The 18,316-nt window shown below is 46.4% G+C and overlaps 1 protein-coding gene across 5 annotated transcripts in view; it reads left to right on the top strand.

Annotated features, from left to right (window-relative positions):
• The window catches only part of LOC137798832 (plasma membrane calcium-transporting ATPase 1-like), an 85,987-nt gene that overhangs the window by 62,867 nt on the left and 4,804 nt on the right, over window positions 1-18,316 (top strand). For 2 of the 5 annotated variants that reach the window (XM_068595807.1, XM_068595805.1), the window contains 8 exons: window positions 1-88; window positions 1,242-1,348; window positions 3,529-3,720; window positions 6,413-6,626; window positions 6,759-6,970; window positions 8,460-8,567; window positions 11,094-11,276; window positions 16,214-16,442. In XM_068595807.1, the coding sequence (XP_068451908.1) occupies window positions 1-88; window positions 1,242-1,348; window positions 3,529-3,720; window positions 6,413-6,626; window positions 6,759-6,970; window positions 8,460-8,567; window positions 11,094-11,276; window positions 16,214-16,442 (1,333 nt within the window). The remainder of the gene's footprint in view (window positions 89-1,241; window positions 1,349-3,528; window positions 3,721-6,412; window positions 6,627-6,758; window positions 6,971-8,459; window positions 8,568-11,093; window positions 11,277-16,213; window positions 16,443-18,316) is intronic. The other 3 variants (XM_068595804.1, XM_068595803.1, XM_068595808.1) reach the window with 2 other exon arrangements.

The raw sequence follows: 18,316 nt of genomic DNA, 5'->3' as shown, positions 1-18,316 counted from the left end.
GTGGAACAAGAGCGTCTGGACAAAGTTTGGCCCAAACTGCGCGTCCTGGCTCGCTCCTCGCCGACCGACAAGCACACGCTGGTCAAAGGTCGGTTCAGCGCCTCGCTGGTCTTCACTGAGTGTTTCAACACTTGCTCTAAGGATCCTTCCTTCCTTCTTACGCCCATCCTTACTTCCTTCCTCTCCTTTCCTCCTATTCTTCCATCCTCTAGTTTTCCCTCCCTTCCTTCCTTCTTTCCTTCATTGTTTTATTATTGCCTGTCCATTCATCTCCATTCCTACTTCTTATATTTTATATTTCCTTCCTTCCTTTATTGTTTTATTATTGCCTCTCTTTCACCTTCCTTCCTTCTTCCTATCTTTCTTACTTTCTCCTATGCTTCCTCCCCATCCTTTCCTCCTTTCCTTCCTTCCTTCCTTCTTACTCTCGTCCTTACTTAAATTCTCTCCTTTCCTCCTATTCTTCCATCCTCTAGTTTTCCCTCCCTTCCTTCCTTCTTTCCTTCATTGTTTTATTATTGCCTGTCCATTCATCTCCATTCCTACTTCTTATATTTTATGTTTCCTTCCTTCCTTCCTTTATTGTTTTATTATTGCCTCTCTTTCACCTTCCTTCCTTCTTCCTATCTTTCTTACTTTCTCCTATGCTTCCTCCCCATCCTTTCCTCCTTTCCTTCCTTCCTTCCTTCTTACTCTCGTCCTTACTTAAATTCTCTCCTTTCCTCCTATTCTTCCATCCTCTTCTCTTGTTTTTCTCCTTTCTTTCCTTCCTTCCTTCCTTCTTTCCACCGTCCTTACTTACTTTCTCTCCTTCCTCCTATTCTTCTATCCTCTTGTTTTCCCTTCCTTCCTTCCTTCCTTCCTTCCTGGTTTTATTATTGCCTGTCTTTTCACCTTCATTCCTACTTCCGATATTTTATATTTCCTTCCTTCCTCCCTTCTTCTCCTCCTTCCTTCCTCACAATGAGGAGTCACTGAATATGAATAACTCATGTACTCAAATATAAATCTCGAGATTGACTCAATATAAACTATTGATGTAGTTTCCTTTCCTTGGTGCAGGAAGGAGACGTCTCTCCATATCTCTGATGTAGTTCATTCATAATAATCTCATATCGGTTGAACTCCAGATGAGCAGCCGTGAAGCGTTTTACGTCTTTTGAATGAACTTATTGAAGCGTTCTTCCGCTCATTCATTCAGTTTTCTTCTTGTTGTTGTTGTTGTTGTTGTTGTTGTTCAGGTATCATCGACAGCACGGTGCTGGACACCCGGCAGGTGGTGGCGGTGACGGGCGACGGCACCAACGACGGCCCCGCCCTCAAGAAGGCCGACGTGGGCTTCGCCATGGTAAACGCCTCTTTTTCTTCTCCTCCTCAGCGTTTCTCTCCGTCTGCTCCTCCTCCTCCTTCTCCTCCTCCTCATCCTCATCCTCCTCCTCCTCCTCCTCCCCGATCCCTTCATCATCAACACACTTTTGAGTTAATTACATTTTTAATGCAAGCCGTGAAAAGCTGTTATTATCTCTAAACGTCATCCTCGATTGGCTCTGGAGTTCCAGCGCCGTGGATTCATGATGAGATCGCTGTGAAATGGGAAAATAAATCAGTGAAGGTGGAGCGCAGAGGGAGCGCTGCGCTTATTTACCCTCCAGAGAGAGATTCACCCAGCGGGAGGCCGGTTCTGTCTGTTTTTATTGAGGTTCATGTCCGTCGGACACGAGACGAGTATCAAGGACCAAAATATTCACCATATTATCTCAAGCGCTTAACATATAAACATGCTGGAAGCACTTTACCTTACGTTTACTTAAGAGACCCTCAGACATGACGCCAAAACACACAAATTAGCTCTGAAATGAGGTCACAAATCATCCCCTCCCTCAATCACACAATAAAATAACACCGCTGTGCGAGTCTGTCCTGATCATAAAGCCTTTTTTCTTTTTACATAAGTTTTCTCAGAGAAATAAAGAGGTGTAGGAATCACCAGAGGTCCCACGATTTGATTTTATCGCGATACTGCGATATATTAAATATTGAGATTTATTCCCTTTTTTCCACCGCAAATATTGCAGCAAAATGAAAAAAAGCTGAAAAAGATTTTTTTTATTATTCGAGGACCAAAAGGTTCATAATTGATTACATAAAAGATCGATACTTCCGTGTATCGATGCAATATCGCCACTCAAAATATCGCGATACTGTGCTGTATCGAGTTTTATCCTACATTTGCTTGTGAGCATTTTTTCAAGCCATTCATGTACGTTATGTTGTTTTCTTTCTCTTTGAAACTATCCCAGAGCATAAAGTACTCCCATCATCGTCTTTAAAACACTAATACATGACCTGCTGTCTAAGACGGGTAAGAAAGGGTTAAATACAGCTGTGAAACAACAGCAGCGGCGTTCGGTTTCACCTGAGGAAACGCCGCTAAAAGGGAGCCAAAGACACTGGAGGGAAACCCGAAGCGGCGCCGCTCGCTAACACCGCGCGCTCGCTAACACCGAGCGCTCGCTAACACCGCGCGCTCGCTAACGTCCTCAAACATCCGCGGCTTCTTTCAGCCCCGAACAAAAGGATCAGCTGATACTCCGACCGATACGAATGATTTAAAGACAGGAAAATTGCCTGTGGAGGAGCTCAGTGACATCAGCTGTGTGTGTGTGTGTGTGTGTGTGTGTGTGTGTGTGTGTGTGTGTGTGTGTGTGTGTGTGTGTGTTGTGACCTTTGTTTACTGAGGAAAGTCAGAGTGCTGCCGTGCAGTCCAGCAGCCCTCTGAGAATAGTCAGTGTTCCTGAACGCACCGCAGAGGCTTTTTTAAAAAACACAACCTGTGACCTTTCAGTTCTAATGTTCCCATTTTGAATATTCTCAGTTCACACCTGCAGCGGCCGCCTCAATTATCACCTGGTGGGCTGGAACAAACAGAGCGAGACCACCTCGGTGTGTCTGGAAGAGTCCGACTTCTTCTTCTTCTTCTTCTTCTTCTTCTTCTTCTTCTTCTTCTTCTTCTTCTTCTTCTTCTTCGTCTTCTTTGTCTTCTTTTTCGTCTTTGTTAATGCTGGAAAATGTGCCCCAAAATCCTCCCGCTCCCATTTTAATCTCGCCGTCCACCGTTTTCAAATCTGCTTCAACCTTTTGGAAACTGTGTGAAAATCCTCCCGCTCTCATTTTAAGTCCCAGCATGCCCCATCCAGACAATCTTTTGGCTTAAAATACATAATTTTTCTCTTTTTTTAACCGAACGACACATTTTTTTGACTGAAACTTCTTCCTAACAGGACAAGACTTTGTTTTATTGTGATTTATGTTGCAGATTCTGATTCTTTAGGTCCTAATCTTTCCATAAAAGTGTCTTATTGACGCTCCAGGAGGCTTTTTTGTGGAGTCTGGCTCATATCATGCTGGATGTTCATAGTTATGATCACAATATCTTGGTCATCTTATATCTTGGCAACGTTGGTTCCACAGTTTTCAACGTCTGAACCGGGATCTGACACTCGGTCCTCCTCTATCTTTGCTTTGCAGGGAATCGCCGGTACAGACGTGGCCAAAGAGGCGTCCGACATCATCCTGACCGACGACAACTTCACCAGCATCGTGAAGGCCGTCATGTGGGGGAGGAACGTGTACGACAGCATCTCCAAGTTCCTGCAGTTCCAGCTCACCGTCAACGTGGTGGCCGTGATCGTGGCGTTCACCGGCGCCTGCATCACGCAGGTACACACACACACACACACACACCCACACACACGTACACACACACACACACACACACACACACACACACACACACACACACGTACACACACACCCACACACCCACACACACGGTTTTTTATTTTCAAGTTTTCACATTTTGAGTCGTCGCGATGTCCGTGTGCACCGACAGTAATTTCTCCGTAGAGTTTGTGTTTTATTCTTCAACTAGATTCAAATTATTTTACGTTTCAACGTTGATCCTCGTACATCATGTGCACATATTGTATGCGGACAAATACCTTTATTTCTTTTTAAATGAAAGGCTCTCTTGTCCACCAATTGTTGAAAAAAAATCCCAGCAGGCACATTTAAAAAACCCAAAAGGTACTGTGTGTACTTCTTAGAAACCCAAAAGGTACTGTGTGTACTTCTTAGAAACCCAAAAGGTACTGTGTGTACTTCTTAGAAACCCAAAAGGTACTGTGTGTACTTCTTAGAAACCCAAAAGGTACTGTGTGTACTTCTTAGAAACCCAAAAGGTACTGTGTGTACTTCCTGGAGAACAGCAGCTCTGTTGTTAGATGTTGAGCTTCTTGAAGTTGCTCTCTGCAGGATGAGGACAGAACGCTCGCTCCTGACTTCCTGCCATCAGGATGAAAGACAACAGGTTTTCATCTTCACTGTCAGAACGTGTGGCGTCGTCACGGCCGCTGCACCCCAGGGTGCTCGCAGGAGAACTCCAGTTGTGCGACTGTTTGTTCGGCTGAACCTTCTGTGTGGCTGTGAGCTCTCGTGTGTGTGTGTCTGTCACGCGGCGTCGCATTGTGAGGCTTCAGGGAGGCTGCTTGATCAAACTACACAAAACAACGGAAACAAAGTCATTTTCAGATTTCTTCTCCTTCTTCTTCTCCTTCTTTTCCTTCGTCTTTTTCTCCTGCTCCTCCTTCTTTTCTTCTTCTTCTTCTTCTTCTTCTTCTTCTTCTTCTTCTTCTTCTTCTTCTTCTTCTCCTCCTCCTCCTCTTCCTCCTCCTTCTTCTTCTTCTTCTTCTTCTTCTTCTTCTTCTCCTTCTCCTTCTTCTTCTCCTCCTCCTCCACATTCTTCTCCTTCTTCTTCTTCTCCTTCTCCTTCTTCTTCTCCTCCTCCTCCTTCTTCTCCTCTTCCTCCTCCTCCACATTCTCCTCCTTCTTCTTCTTCTCATTCTTCTCCTGCTGCTTCTTCTTCTTCTTCTCCTCATTCTTCTTCTTCTCCTTCTTCTTCTTCTTCTTCTTCTTCTTCTTCTTCTTCTTCTTCGTCTTCTTCTTCTTACTCTTCTTCCTCCTCATTCTTCTCCTTCTTCTTCTCCTCCTTCTTCTTCTTCTTCTTCTTCTTCTTCTTCTTCTTCTTCCTCTTCTTCCTCTTCTTCCTCTTCTTCTTCCTCTCCTGCTTCTCTGAGCGTCTGTGCGTTGGCGAGGCCGCTGTGTCTCTTTTCCCGTTTCTTTTTCATAACGTTCTCTAATCAGGAAACTAAACTCCCGACACAATAAAGAATAAATAAAAGTTGGTGCATTAATTGAAAGGCTCACAGCTGGCGGGACGGATAACTGGACGGATAACTGGACGGATAACTCGCCCTGCGACGGCTCAAAGTGGGCTAAGATACGGCCTGAAACCATGGCAACGCGTCAGCATCATAATCCTGTGATGCGGCTCAGCGGGTTCGTGTTCTCGCTCACTGATCATCTGGCGCTCGCTGGCCGCCGCCGCGCCGCACGGATCATTAAAAGATGTAAACTGATGTCTTTACTGCAGCCGCAGAGCGTAGGCTTCAGGAGGAGGGTGTGTGTGTGTGTGTGTGCGTGTGTGTGTGTGTGTGTGTGTGTGTGTGTGTGTGAGAAATGCTTTTATATGCATTTAAGTCGGTCCAGCAGACAACACACTATGATATCATTGCTTATTATTATTATTATTATGGTACATAACATTGTGAACAACAGAAAATCTTTTTCTTTTATTAAAAAGACATTTTAAATGTCTGGAAAAAGCCCGGTAATAAAATTGTCAAATCATATTTTAGTGGCTTTTTTATATTTTTTTGTAGTTAATATGAGTTTAGTTTAAAGCTTAAAGTCTGATTCATTTGCCTCGAGTGATGTCACTAGAGTCGTGCTGAAAGGGGCTGAAAAAAAAGGAAAGAAAATGAAAATATTTCAGTTGAAAAAGGAGTGATCTTACCAGTAGTGGCTATTTGCACAAATGCAGGTGCATCATGGGTAATGTAGGAGCCAGGGTTTGTTTGACGAGGATGAAAAGACGACTGCCTTCATTAGTTGAGATCTTCTGGTGACGGTGTTGTAGATGTGTGACCAGGATTCCTTTATGGAGACACAGACTCTCCTTCACCTTCAATTCTCTCTTTAGGAGAATCGAGGAGGTTGATGGGCAGATATAGAATATGTGTTTTCTGTAGTCTTCTGGAAAATGTTTCACACGGAGTCCACTCTGTTGCACCGCCATGTTTCTACGGTAGCCCGGAAGGGACAAACCAAACACCGGCTCCAGACGCCTGCTAGGCACAGAGGGAGATGTCAGTGGGTTGCAATCTGCAGCCTCGCCACTAGGTGTCACTAAACCATCCATTGCCCTTTTTAATTTAAGAAGGAAATGTGCAGAGATGGACGACTTCCTGTACCTTAAACTCGGCCTTTCTTCCTCCTCCTCCTCCTCCTGCAGGACTCTCCTCTGAAGGCCGTCCAGATGCTCTGGGTCAACCTCATCATGGACACCCTGGCGTCTCTCGCTCTGGCCACCGAGCCGCCCACCGAGTCTCTGCTGCTGCGTAAGCCGTACGGCCGCAACAAGCCCCTCATCTCCAGGACCATGATGAAGAACATCCTGGGTCACGCCGTGTACCAGCTCGTCATCATCTTCACCCTGCTCTTCGCTGGTGAGGCGCATCCCTTTCAGGCCCGGAGACCCCAGACCGGTTAACCCCTACGTGGAAGAATGGCTTTGTCCTGCGTGTGTGTGTGTGTGTGTGTGTGTGTGTGTGTGTGAACAATTTGTTTGTTTTTCTCAGGCGAGTCGATCTTCGACATCGACAGCGGACGCAACAGCCCGCTGCACTCGCCGCCGTCGGAGCACTACACCATCGTGTTCAACGTGTTCGTCATGATGCAGCTCTTCAACGAGATCAACGCCCGCAAGATCCACGGGGAGAGGAACGTGTTCGAGGGAATCTACAGGAACCCCATCTTCTGCAGCGTGGTGCTGGGGACCTTCGCCCTGCAGGTAACTCCATCACCATCATCATCATCATCATCATCATCATCATCACCAACAACCTGTCTCCTCTCATAGCTTTACTGTCAAGGTGAATCGATTCAAATGAAGGTCGTTTCTCTTTGTGAAACACATGCACGTGTTAAACATGCTAAAGTTAATGCTAACATTAGTGTTGAACATGCTAAAACTTATGTTAGTGTTAAACGTGCTAAAGCTAATGTTCATGTTAGTGTTAGATGTGCTAAAGTTAATGCTAGTGTTAAACGTGTTAAAGTTAATGTTAAACATGCTAAAGTTAATGCTGATGTTAGTGTTAAACATGCTAAAGTTAATGCTTATGTTGGTGTTAAACATGCTAAAGGTAATGCTAATGATAGTGTTAAACATGCTAAAGTTAATGCTTATGTTGGTGTTAAACATGCTAAAGTTAATGCTTATGTTGGTGTTAAACATGCTAAAGTTAATGCTAATGATAGTGTTAAACATGCTAAAGTTAATGCTTATGTTGGTGTTAAACATGCTAAAGTTAATGCTTATGTTGGTGTTAAACATGCTAAAGTTAATGCTAATGATAGTGTTAAACATGCTAAAGTTAATGCTTATGTTGGTGTTAAACATGCTAAAGGTAATGCTAATGATAGTGTTAAACATGCTAAAGTTAATGCTTATGTTGGTGTTAAACATGCTAAAGTTAATGCTTATGTTGGTGTTAAACATGCTAAAGTTAATGCTTATGTTGGTGTTAAACATGCTAAAGTTAATTGTAATGTTAGTGTTAAACGCGCTAAAGTTAATGTTAGTGTTAAACGTGCTAAAGTTAATGCTAATGTTAGTGTTAAACGTGATAAAGTTGCTAATGTTGGTGTTAAACGTGCTAAAGTAAATGCTAATGTTAGTGTTAAACATGCTAAAGCTAATGCTAATGTTAGTGTTAAACATGCTAAAGCTAATGCGTTCCTCGGCCGTGTGCATCCTTCCACCAAGTTCCATGAACGCTGTGTTTGTAATTTCCTGACGAGGTAACAAGCTAATCGTGAATGAAGTCCTGGAGATCACGAGACGAGCTGCGTCTCGCTCTATTTTAGTTCTAAACTAATTAAATTCCTGGTGTTTCACAAACTTCTCCACGAGCCCTTCGGTTCCTCATGAAGACACACATCTTCACAAATGGCTCACACATAGTTTAATATTTAATAAGAGCATCTGTCGGGGACTTTGTGTGTGTTTGTTGGTGAAGGAAGCGGCTCATTCATGTGAGTTTAATAGTTTCTGGACAACAATGGAGCTCAGTGAAGCAGAAGGAGAAGATGTAGCAGGCTTTGGATGCACACACACACACACACACACACACACACACACACACACACACACACACACACATATATGTATATGTGTTAGTGGATCCATTAGTTGATGGTTTGGGGTTTATTTACACGTGGGGGATTTGTTGACAAGTAAACAAACAGAAGCGTCCCGTCTGCTTCTCCCCCTCCAGATCGTCATCGTGCAGTTCGGCGGGAAGCCGTTCTCCTGCACGGCGCTGACCATCGACCAATGGCTGTGGTGCGTCTTCATCGGCGTGGGGGAGCTGCTGTGGGGCCAGGTGAGACCAGAACCAGAACCAGAGGTAGAGCCAGAGGCAGAACCAGAGCCAGAACCAGAACCAGAACCAGAGCCAGAGGCAGAACCAGAACCAGAGGAAGAACCCGAACCAGAGCTAGAGACAGAACCAGAACCGGAGCTAGAACCCTGAGAGTTCTAGTCCGCTCACGTCAGAGCCCAAAAGCAGAGATAAGCTCCTGTAGATTTCTGTGAGTAAACATCCTGCGCTGAGGGGAAGATGAGGATGAAGATGAGGATGAAGATGAGGAGACGTGAGAGTTCTGTTTCCTGTCACACTCGCGCCGCCGCTGCAGCGTTGCCATCCCGACCATCGCCATGGTAATGAGCACGCAGCGCGGCACATGAAAGCAGCGAGGGAAAAGAACACACACACACACAGACACACACACACAGACACACACGCACACACACACACACGCACACACACACTCACAGACGCACACACACACACACACATGCGGCATCAGATGCACAAATCTCTTAGAATGTAAACGTACGCACACACACATACACGCACTCATACACACACATACATCAACAAACACATGCACATACACACACACACACACACAAACGCACACACATACAAATACAAAGACACACACACACAGGCTTAGAAAGCATACATTAGATAAATAGATATATATAAAACACAACAAAGCTTCAGTCACAGAAAACCTGCTGGGTTCAGTTGGAGGGCAGAGACGGAGAACAGACGGAGAACAGAAGGAGAACACAGAGAACAGAGAACAGAACAGAACACAGCAGAGAACAGAACAGAGAACAGAACACAGAGAACAGAGCAGAACACAGAGAACACAGAGAACAGAGCAGAACACAGAGAACAGAACACAGAGAACAGAACACAGAGAACACAGAGAACAGAACACAGAGAACAGAACACAGAGAACAGAACACAGAGAACACAGAGAACAGAACACAGAGAACAGAACACAGAGAACAGAACAGAACACAGAGAACAGAACACAGAGAGCAGAACACAGAGAACACAGAGAACACAGAACACAGAGAACACAGAGAACAGAGAACACAGAGAACAGAGAACACAGAGAACACAGAGAACACAGAGAACACAGAGAACAGAGAACACAGAACACAGAGAACAGAGAACACAGAGAACACAGAGAACAGAGAACACAGAGAACAGAGAACACAGAACACAGAACACAGAGAACACAGAACACAGAGAACACAGAACAGAGGCATTGCGGTGTGGCAGCATCAGACTGATCTCAGGTCTGCGGTTCAGTTTGTTTCTGAGGGAAAAGACGCGACTATAAGAAGCCGGCGTGAAGACGATGAAACGACGCGCTCAGAGTCCAACGATGGAAACAAACACAACTAAACTCGTGCGGGAAAACAATCACGTTTGTGTTTTAAGGTCTGAGATAAAAACAGATGAAGCTTCACTTCAGTTCCAAGATGAAGACGCTTCAGATACAGAACGCTGCACGAGAGCCTTTTACACTTTAATGTAACCTTTCAGGAATCTCATCAAAGAGCAAAGTTGTCGAAGAAGAGCTCTCGTGTGTGTTGCGTCAGTGAAGAGACTCGCAGCTGATCAGCTGATCAGCTTCATTTGTGTCTCTCTTTGTGCGTCTGCCGTGTTCAACCTGTGTTGCTGCAGATAAAGATCAGGCTTCACTACTCAGTGTTTGGCCTTTTAATCATTGAGCAGCGGCGCCTCGCACGATCATTACCTTCCTCTGCTCGGCCTCCCCGCACACACACACACACACACACACACACACACACGAAGAAAACGTCGCCGGTACCGGTCCAAACCGGCTATGTGGTAGTTGGCATTGTCTGATCACACTTCAGAGTGACACGTCTCCTGATCAATACAGACTTGTTGTCATTTAGCCTTTTCAAAAACAACACAACTGCTCCACAGACGAGCGGTCCCCAAATTAAGTCCAATACTTGTGTTTATTGTGTGTATTTGTTCAGCAAAGTCTTGTGGAAAAAATGTATATCTGCAAAAAAAATCACTTTTAAAAGATATTTTGATGGTAACTATGAACATTCAGCATGATATGAGCCAGATTCCCCAAAAAAGCCTCCTGGAGCGTCAATAAGACACCTTTATGGAAAGATTAGGACCTAAAGAATCAGAAGCTGCAACAAAAATCACAATAAAACAAAACCTTGTCCTGTTAGGAAGAGTTTCAGTCAAGAAACTGTGTCGTTCGGTTTCAAAAATGGAAAAATAATCATATTTTATGCCAAATGATTGTCTGAATGGGGCATGCTGGGTATTAAAATGTGAGCGAGAGGATTTTCCGAAAGGTTAAAGCAGATTTGAAAACGGTGGACGGCGAGATATCCTGACTTTTATATAAGTCAAGCTCCAGAACCGCGTGATCTTATATTTCCCACAATGCATCTTTTTGTTAAATCGTGCCTGGTTAAAAAAGAGGAAAAACCGCTCGGCCATAACTTTATTACTCATGTATTTGTTTGTTTACGTCCCCGCTCTCAGCTGATCTCGGCCATCCCCACCCACCACCTGAAGTTCCTGAAGGAAGCCGGCCACGGCACCACGAAGGAGGACATCCACGAGGAGGAGATGACGGAGGGCGCCGACGAGATCGACCACGCCGAGATGGAGCTGCGGCGAGGACAGATCCTGTGGTTCAGAGGCCTGAACCGCATCCAGACGCAGGTACGGGGCGCTGGCCGCCGCGCTAGCCGCGTTAGCCGCGTTAGCGCCTCGCCGTGCGCGGTGAGGGCTCTCTGGCGTGGAGGTTGCCGCGGCGATGACTCAGACGTCTGTCGTGTCCAGAGAGCTGCAGAAAAACACCAGTTGCCATGGAGACGCAGGAGGCAGTGGAAGGGAAATTAGAAATTAGACTTTTTTTATTGTTTTTTGTTTCATTTATTTTTTGCCGGGAAGATGTCTGACCGCGTGTCATCTGCAAAAGAAACCTAAAAATCAAACTAAGCTCCACCTCCTTCTCTTCCTCCTCGTCTTCATCTTCCCAAAATCAAACAAACCTTCTTCCTCCTCCTTTTTCCTTCATCTTCCTTCTTCTTCCTCTTCCTCCTTCTCTTCCTTCTTCCTTTTCATCCTCCTCCTCCTTCTCTTCCTTCTTCTTCCTCTTCATCCTCCTCTTCTTCTTTCTCCTCCTCCTCCCTTCCTCTTCCTTCTCTTCATCCTTCTCTTCCTTCTTCCTCCTCCTCCTCTTCCTTCTTCTTCTTCCTCTTCATCCTCCTCCTCTTCTTCCTCCTCTTCATCTTCCTAAATCAAACGACTGTCCCAGAAACAGCAGGAGGTAAAGAACTGTTTCATCGTGACGGCGAGGAGGAATTTAAATCTCTAGAAACGTTTCAGACGCTTCATTTAGAAAAGCTTCAGATTGAACCGGCAGTGAGAATAAGAAACAAGTTTATTATTATTATTATTATTATTATTATTATTATTATTATTATTATTATTATGTGTTTCTTCTTTCCTCAGAGGAAGAGGAGAGTTAAACCTCCTCTTAGAGGAAGAGGAGAGTTAAACCTCCTCTCAGAGGAAGAGGAGAGTTAAACCTCCTCTCAGAGGAAGAGGAGAGTTAAACCTCCTCTCAGAGGAAGAGGAGAGTTAAACCTCCTCTCAGAGGAAGAGGAGAGTTAAACCTCCTCTCAGAGGAAGAGGAGAGTTAAACCTCCTCTCAGAGGAAGAGGAGAGTTAAACCTCCTCTCAGAGGAAGAGGAGAGTTAAACCTCCTCTCAGAGGAAGAGGAGAGTTAAACCTCCTCTCAGAGGAAGAGGAGAGTTAAACCTCCTCTCAGAGGAAGAGGAGAGTTAAACCTCCTCTCAGAGGAAGAGGAGAGTTAAACCTCCTCTCAGAGGAAGAGGAGAGTTAAACCTCCTCTCAGAGGAAGAGGAGAGTTAAACCTCCTCTCAGAGGAAGAGGAGAGTTAAACCTCCTCTCAGAGGAAGAGGAGAGTTAAACCTCCTCTCAGAGGAAGAGGAGAGTTAAACCTCCTCTTAGAGGAAGAGGAGAGTTAAACCTCTTCTCTGCTCTGAGGAACAGAGGATTTAAACATGAGAAGAGATGAAGAGGCGATCGAGTTCAGGAGCCGTTAATTCCAAAAGAACGAGCTGTTGCTGGTGAGGACCGGCTTCTTCTTCCTCCTCCTCCTCCTCCTCTTCCTCCGTGGTGTTATTGATCTCCTGAGGCGAGCCCGGGGCTCTGCAGACGGCAGCGTCTTGTCTTCAGGTGGAAGGAGCGCCGTGACGCTGCAGGATTATCTGCGGCGTCGAGCGCAGACACGACGCTCCGTCGCACAATAGCTCACCTTTTTTCCTCGAGAGCGAGGGGAAAAACAACCTCATAAATCTTTATAACATAAGCCGCTGATAAAACGTCTCCACTCAGACTTCATGTGACTGAGGGAGAATGAGAACGTGACAAATCCTCAATGCATTTTGATTTAGAGAGGATTCCCGTCGCTGAACCCGAGGGAACCACACAACATCTTTCTGCGAAAAGAAAGCGAGCTGTTGCATCCACAGTGGACCGCTCAGGGTAAATTAAAACATGGCGGTGGTCCGAATGGTTGCTCTTTTTTTAAACTGTTGTCCAGTTAATTTCACACTCGGCTGCAGAGCTTCAGAGCAGGGTTTAAAGACGGCGTGCAGCGAGGGACAAAAAGCTTATTGTATATTTTTATTCCTCTCTCAGTCGGCGTTGAAGCTAAACAGCAGCACCTTCACAGCGGCGTCTTCCCCTGTGACTCATCCCACAGTCTGGGACTCTGCTGTGTGTGTGTGTGTGTGTGTGTGTGTGTGTGTGTGTGTGTGTGTGTGTGTGTGTGTGTGTGCGCGCGATCCTCCTCCTACTGGATACATCTACACTCACTTCGCATTAGCATGTCCACAGGCAGTCCCATTCGGTCCCTATGGGGTTCATTAGCCTCGATGCTAACACCCACCCACAGTGACAGCAGCCATCTCTCTTTCACACACACACACACACACACACAGAGGCCAGGTGTTTTCCTCTCAACAGTGGACTGCGTCTACTTGTTGTGGCTGCAGGATACACACATCTGATATAATAATACCTGATGTCTTCTTCTGTTCTCCTCTGAAAAGACTCAAACTAACAGACTTCATGCATTGTTCTCACTTTATCCTTCCAGAAACAACCAATAGCATCTTAACAGAAACGTCTCTTTGTGCATCTGATACGCTGCAACTTTACTGATCTGTTTTATGAGAGAAAAAGCTGTAAAAGCCCACTTGTTCATCACCTGCTCAGCAGCATCGATAGCTCTACTGAAGACGATCAATAGCTCTACTGAAGACGATCAATAGCTCTACTGAAGACGATCAATAGCTCTACTGAAGACGATCAATAGCTCTACTGAAGACGATCAATAGCTCTACTGAAGACGATCAATAGCTCTACTGAAGACGATCAATAGCTCTACTGAAGACGATCAGAAACTCTACTGAAGACGATCAATAGCTCTACTGAAGACGATCAGAAACTCTACTGAAGACGATCAATAGCTCTACTGAAGACGATCAATAGCTCTACTGAAGACGATCAGAAGCTCTACTGAAGACGATCAGAAGCTCTACTGAAGACGATCAATAGCTCTACTGAAGACGATCAGAAGCTCTACTGAAGACGATCAGAAGCTCTACTGAAGACGATCGATAGCTCTACTGAAGACGATCGATAGCTCTACTGAAGACGATCAATAGCTCTACTGAAGACGATCAATAGCTCTACTGAAGACGATCAATAGCTCTACTGAAGACGATCAATAGCTCTACTGAAGACGATCAATAGCTCTACTGAAGACGATCAATAGCTCTACTGAAGACGATCAATAGCTCTACTGAAGACGATCAATAGCTCTACTGAAGACGATCAGAAACTCTACTGAAGACGATCAATAGCTCTACTGAAGACGATCAGAAACTCTACTGAAGACGATCAATAGCTCTACTGAAGACGATCAATAGCTCTACTGAAGACGATCAGAAGCTCTACTGAAGACGATCAGAAGCTCTACTGAAGACGATCAGAAGCTCTACTGAAGACGATCGATAGCTCTACTGAAGACGATCGATAGCTCTACTGAAGACGATCAGAAACTCTACTGAAGACGATCAATAGCTCTACTGAAGACGATTAATAACTCTACTGAAGACGATCGATAGCTCTACTGAAGACGATCAGAAACTACTGAAGACGATCAATAGCTCTACTGAAGACGATCAATAGCTCTACTGAAGACGATCAATAGCTCTACTGAAGACGATCAATAGCTCTACTGAAGACGATCAATAGCTCTAAAGAGACGATCAATAGCTCTACTGAAGACGATCGGTTGCCAGCGTGTCACACCTTCACCTGGCCTCCGTGTTGCCGCAGGGCGTGGTGGAAGCAGGAAGTGATGCGAGCAGGAAAACCAGAGAGGAAGCTCTCCCTCTCTTCTCTCTCCACGTCTGCGTATCTGTAGCATCAGTCTGTCGTCCTCCTGGGATGGAGGATGGAGGAGGGAGGAGGGAGGAGGGAGGATGGAGGATGGAGGAGGGGGGAGGGAGGATGGAGGAGGGAGGATGGAGGAGGGAGGATGGAGGAGGGAGGATGGAGGAGGGGGGATGGAAGAGGAGGGATGGAGGAGGGAGGGTGGAGGAGGGGGGGTGGAGGAGGGAGGATGGAGGAGGGAGGATGGAGGAGGGGGGATGGAGGAGGGGGGGTGGAGGAGGGAGGAGGGGGGATGGAGGAGGGAGGATGGAGGAGGGGGGATGGAGGAGGGAGGATGGAGGAGGGAGGAGGGAGGAGGGAGGATGGAGGATGGAGGATGGAGGAGGGAGGATGGAGGAGGGGGGGGTGGAGGAGGGAGGATGGAGGAGGGGGGATGGAGGAGGGGGGGTGGAGGAGGAGGCGACGCAACAAAAAAAAGAAAAAGGCTGCAAGCTAATTAGGTTCTTATCTCTCCACGCTCCTCTTCCTGTCCTCCTCCTCTCTAATCCTGGTGGGCAGCGTCACGCCGCTCAACGCCTCGACAGTCACACACAGTGGAGGAATAATTGGTACAAGCGGCACCTCGCCGACGAAACTTTTATCTAGTCACTCCGAGTGACACAATTTCTCCTCTTCCTCCGCTCCTTCCTCCTCCTCCTCCTCCTCTTCCTCCTCCTCCGAGTGCTTTCAGCCGGATTCAAAAGCTCCTTACTCGTTGTTGCGTTTCTTTCCTTCATCCCCTCAATCTGAGCTTCTTCCCATTTTGTCTTTCTCTTACTAAATGACAGCTCTCTCTCAAATTTTCCTGCTCTCTCTCTCTCTCTCTCTCTCTCTCTCTCTCTCTCTCTCTCTCTCTCTCTCTCTCTCTCTCTCTCTCTCTCTGTCTCTCTCTCTCTCTCTCTCTCTCTCTCGATCGACCACTTCTTCTTGTCACGACTTCCTGCTGCAGAACAGACGTCATTGTGTGTCGGTCGTCCCCGCGGGAGGACGGGGCACCTTCTTCTTCGACCGCCTCTTTAAACTAATCTCTAACCCTGTCTGGTAGTCTTTTCCTCTGTCCTCTTTCCTCTGTCCTTGTCTCCTCTGCTCTCTAACGGTGTGTGTTGTGGCTGTCCTTCCTTCAGATGGATGTGGTCTATACCTTCCAGACGGGCCAGGCTCCGGTGCCGGGCGCCCTGCGCCGCCAGCCGTCCGTCGTCAGCCAGCACAATGACGCCACCGCCGCCAAAACGCTCTCTAGCCCCACCCACGTGGGGCTTAGCTCCTCCTCTTCTCTCACCAACTCGGCCGGGGCCCCGCCCCCCGCTGCCGCCGCCGCCGCCGCTGCTGCTGCTTCCTCCTCCACTGCAGGCAGTGAGTCGGTGACCGGAGGCCAGCTAACACCTCGCTCACCCGGCTGGACTCTCCTCTTTCCCTCTGCATGACTCACAAACACTAAAACACCGACTCTGTCATCAGCCGCTGTCTGCAGGTCCTGAGCCAATCGGAACGATTATCTTTCATTATTATTATCAATAAGCGTCTGATCAAACATGTGATTGACGTGTCCAAGTGTCGGTAGCATCACGACGGAGAAAAGCTAAAAGCACTCCAGGTCGTTCTGCAGAAAGACGAGCTCTGAGCAGCAAAACTAGCGTCGTGTTAGCATTTCATCCTGACATCATTTCAGTTTTTATATTTTAATTTGTTAATTTGCAGGTCAGAAGATGTTTAGTAGTATTTTTCTAGAATGGGAGCCAAGCAAAGCTGGATATTTGAACGTGATTCGCTGATGAAATGGCACCAAAACACGTCACGTAGCATAAAAATAGCGTTCGCCTGAAGCCCAATCTCAGGCTGCTCGTTGATGTTGGCTGCAGCTGCTTCACAATAAAAGCTTTTAGGAAAAAAAAAAGAAAAAAAAGGGGTTTACATTTAATGTGACGCACAAAATTCTCAGTTTGCATTTTAATTAAAACAGAAAGTCAACCTCTGGAGCAGCTGTAGGGACATGAATAATGAAGCGGTAATGAGACGCCGAGAGATTCAGGTTGAAGACGCCAACGTCCTGACAGCTGGACGGGAAAGATCCCCAGAGGAACGGTTCCACACGTTCTGTGAGATCAGGAGATGTTACCTTCACATGGATGTGTGCGTCTGGTCCGCAGCTGAGGGCATGGACTCGGTTAGCCTAGCTTAGCATAAAGACTGGAAGCGGAGGGAAACTGCTAGCCGGGCTCTCAAAGTACAAACAGAACCTAGCAGAGCTCGCTAATCGACGCGTCAGAGCGACGCAGCAGCACGGCGACGATTTGTTTAGTCTTTTTGTGGAATTTGTTAACAAAATTTGTGGGAAAAAATATAGATTACGACCAGTTTTATTCTCTAAAGCATCTAAAACCAGTAAAGGTGAACCTGCAGACGGCCCGGTGACCTGACCGTGTTTCCATCCCTGAACGCCACACTGTGCTTCCTCCTCCACCTTCATCCTGCCGCTGGAGCTTTCTTTTTTTCCCCTCCATCTTTAATCCGCCGCTTCTTTTTTCCCTCTCCTCCTCCTCCTCCTCTTCCTCCCCTTCCTCCTGCATGTTGTGGAGATTTAAACGCGTGAACATGCGTCTATTAACCCCGACGTGACTTCCTGCCTCGACGAGTCGGCGAAAGATCACAACTGTTGGCCAACGAGAAGAGAAAGAAGCTTAAAGAAAAAAAAGAAAATCCCGCTCTATTTTCTTTGTTTTTTTTCCGTCTTCTTCTCTCAGGCGACAGCCTGGGCACCAAGATAATTTTATGGGTTAATCCCGACCAGGGTTAAATCTGTCAGGCTCAGCAAGCGTCTCATGGTTCAACAGCCAAGAGCTTTTTAACACGTGTGTGTGTGTGTGTGTGTGTGTGTGTGTGTGTGTGTGTGTGTGTGTGTGTGTGTGTGTGTGTGTGTGTGTGATGGTTGCATGTTTGCTCTAAGCTGCAGCGCTCAGCCTGCAGCTCTCCTGCGGTTCAGTAATAGAGAGCTTTGAACTGCAGGGTTATTAATTATGATGAGGAGTGTCTGCTGGTGCGTATGAATCAGTGTGATCAGCTGCAGCCTCTGAGGGTTCAGGACAGAGGAAACGACTCGAGGCAGCGAGGAGAGAGCGGCTAGAGGACAAAATGATTCTGGCTCCGAGCGCGATTATAAATACTTAACAGTGTGCATGCGTTTGTTGTTTTTCCCAAGTGTGTGTGTGTGTGTGTGTGTGTGTGTGTGT

This window comes from Clinocottus analis, unplaced genomic scaffold (genome assembly GCF_023055335.1).
Source record: "Clinocottus analis isolate CAN_PGR_092001 unplaced genomic scaffold, fCliAna1.0.p SCAF_32, whole genome shotgun sequence".
In the NCBI taxonomy this organism is placed as follows: Eukaryota; Metazoa; Chordata; class Actinopteri; order Perciformes; family Cottidae; genus Clinocottus; species Clinocottus analis.
This window is presented reverse-complemented; position numbering and strand designations above follow the sequence as displayed.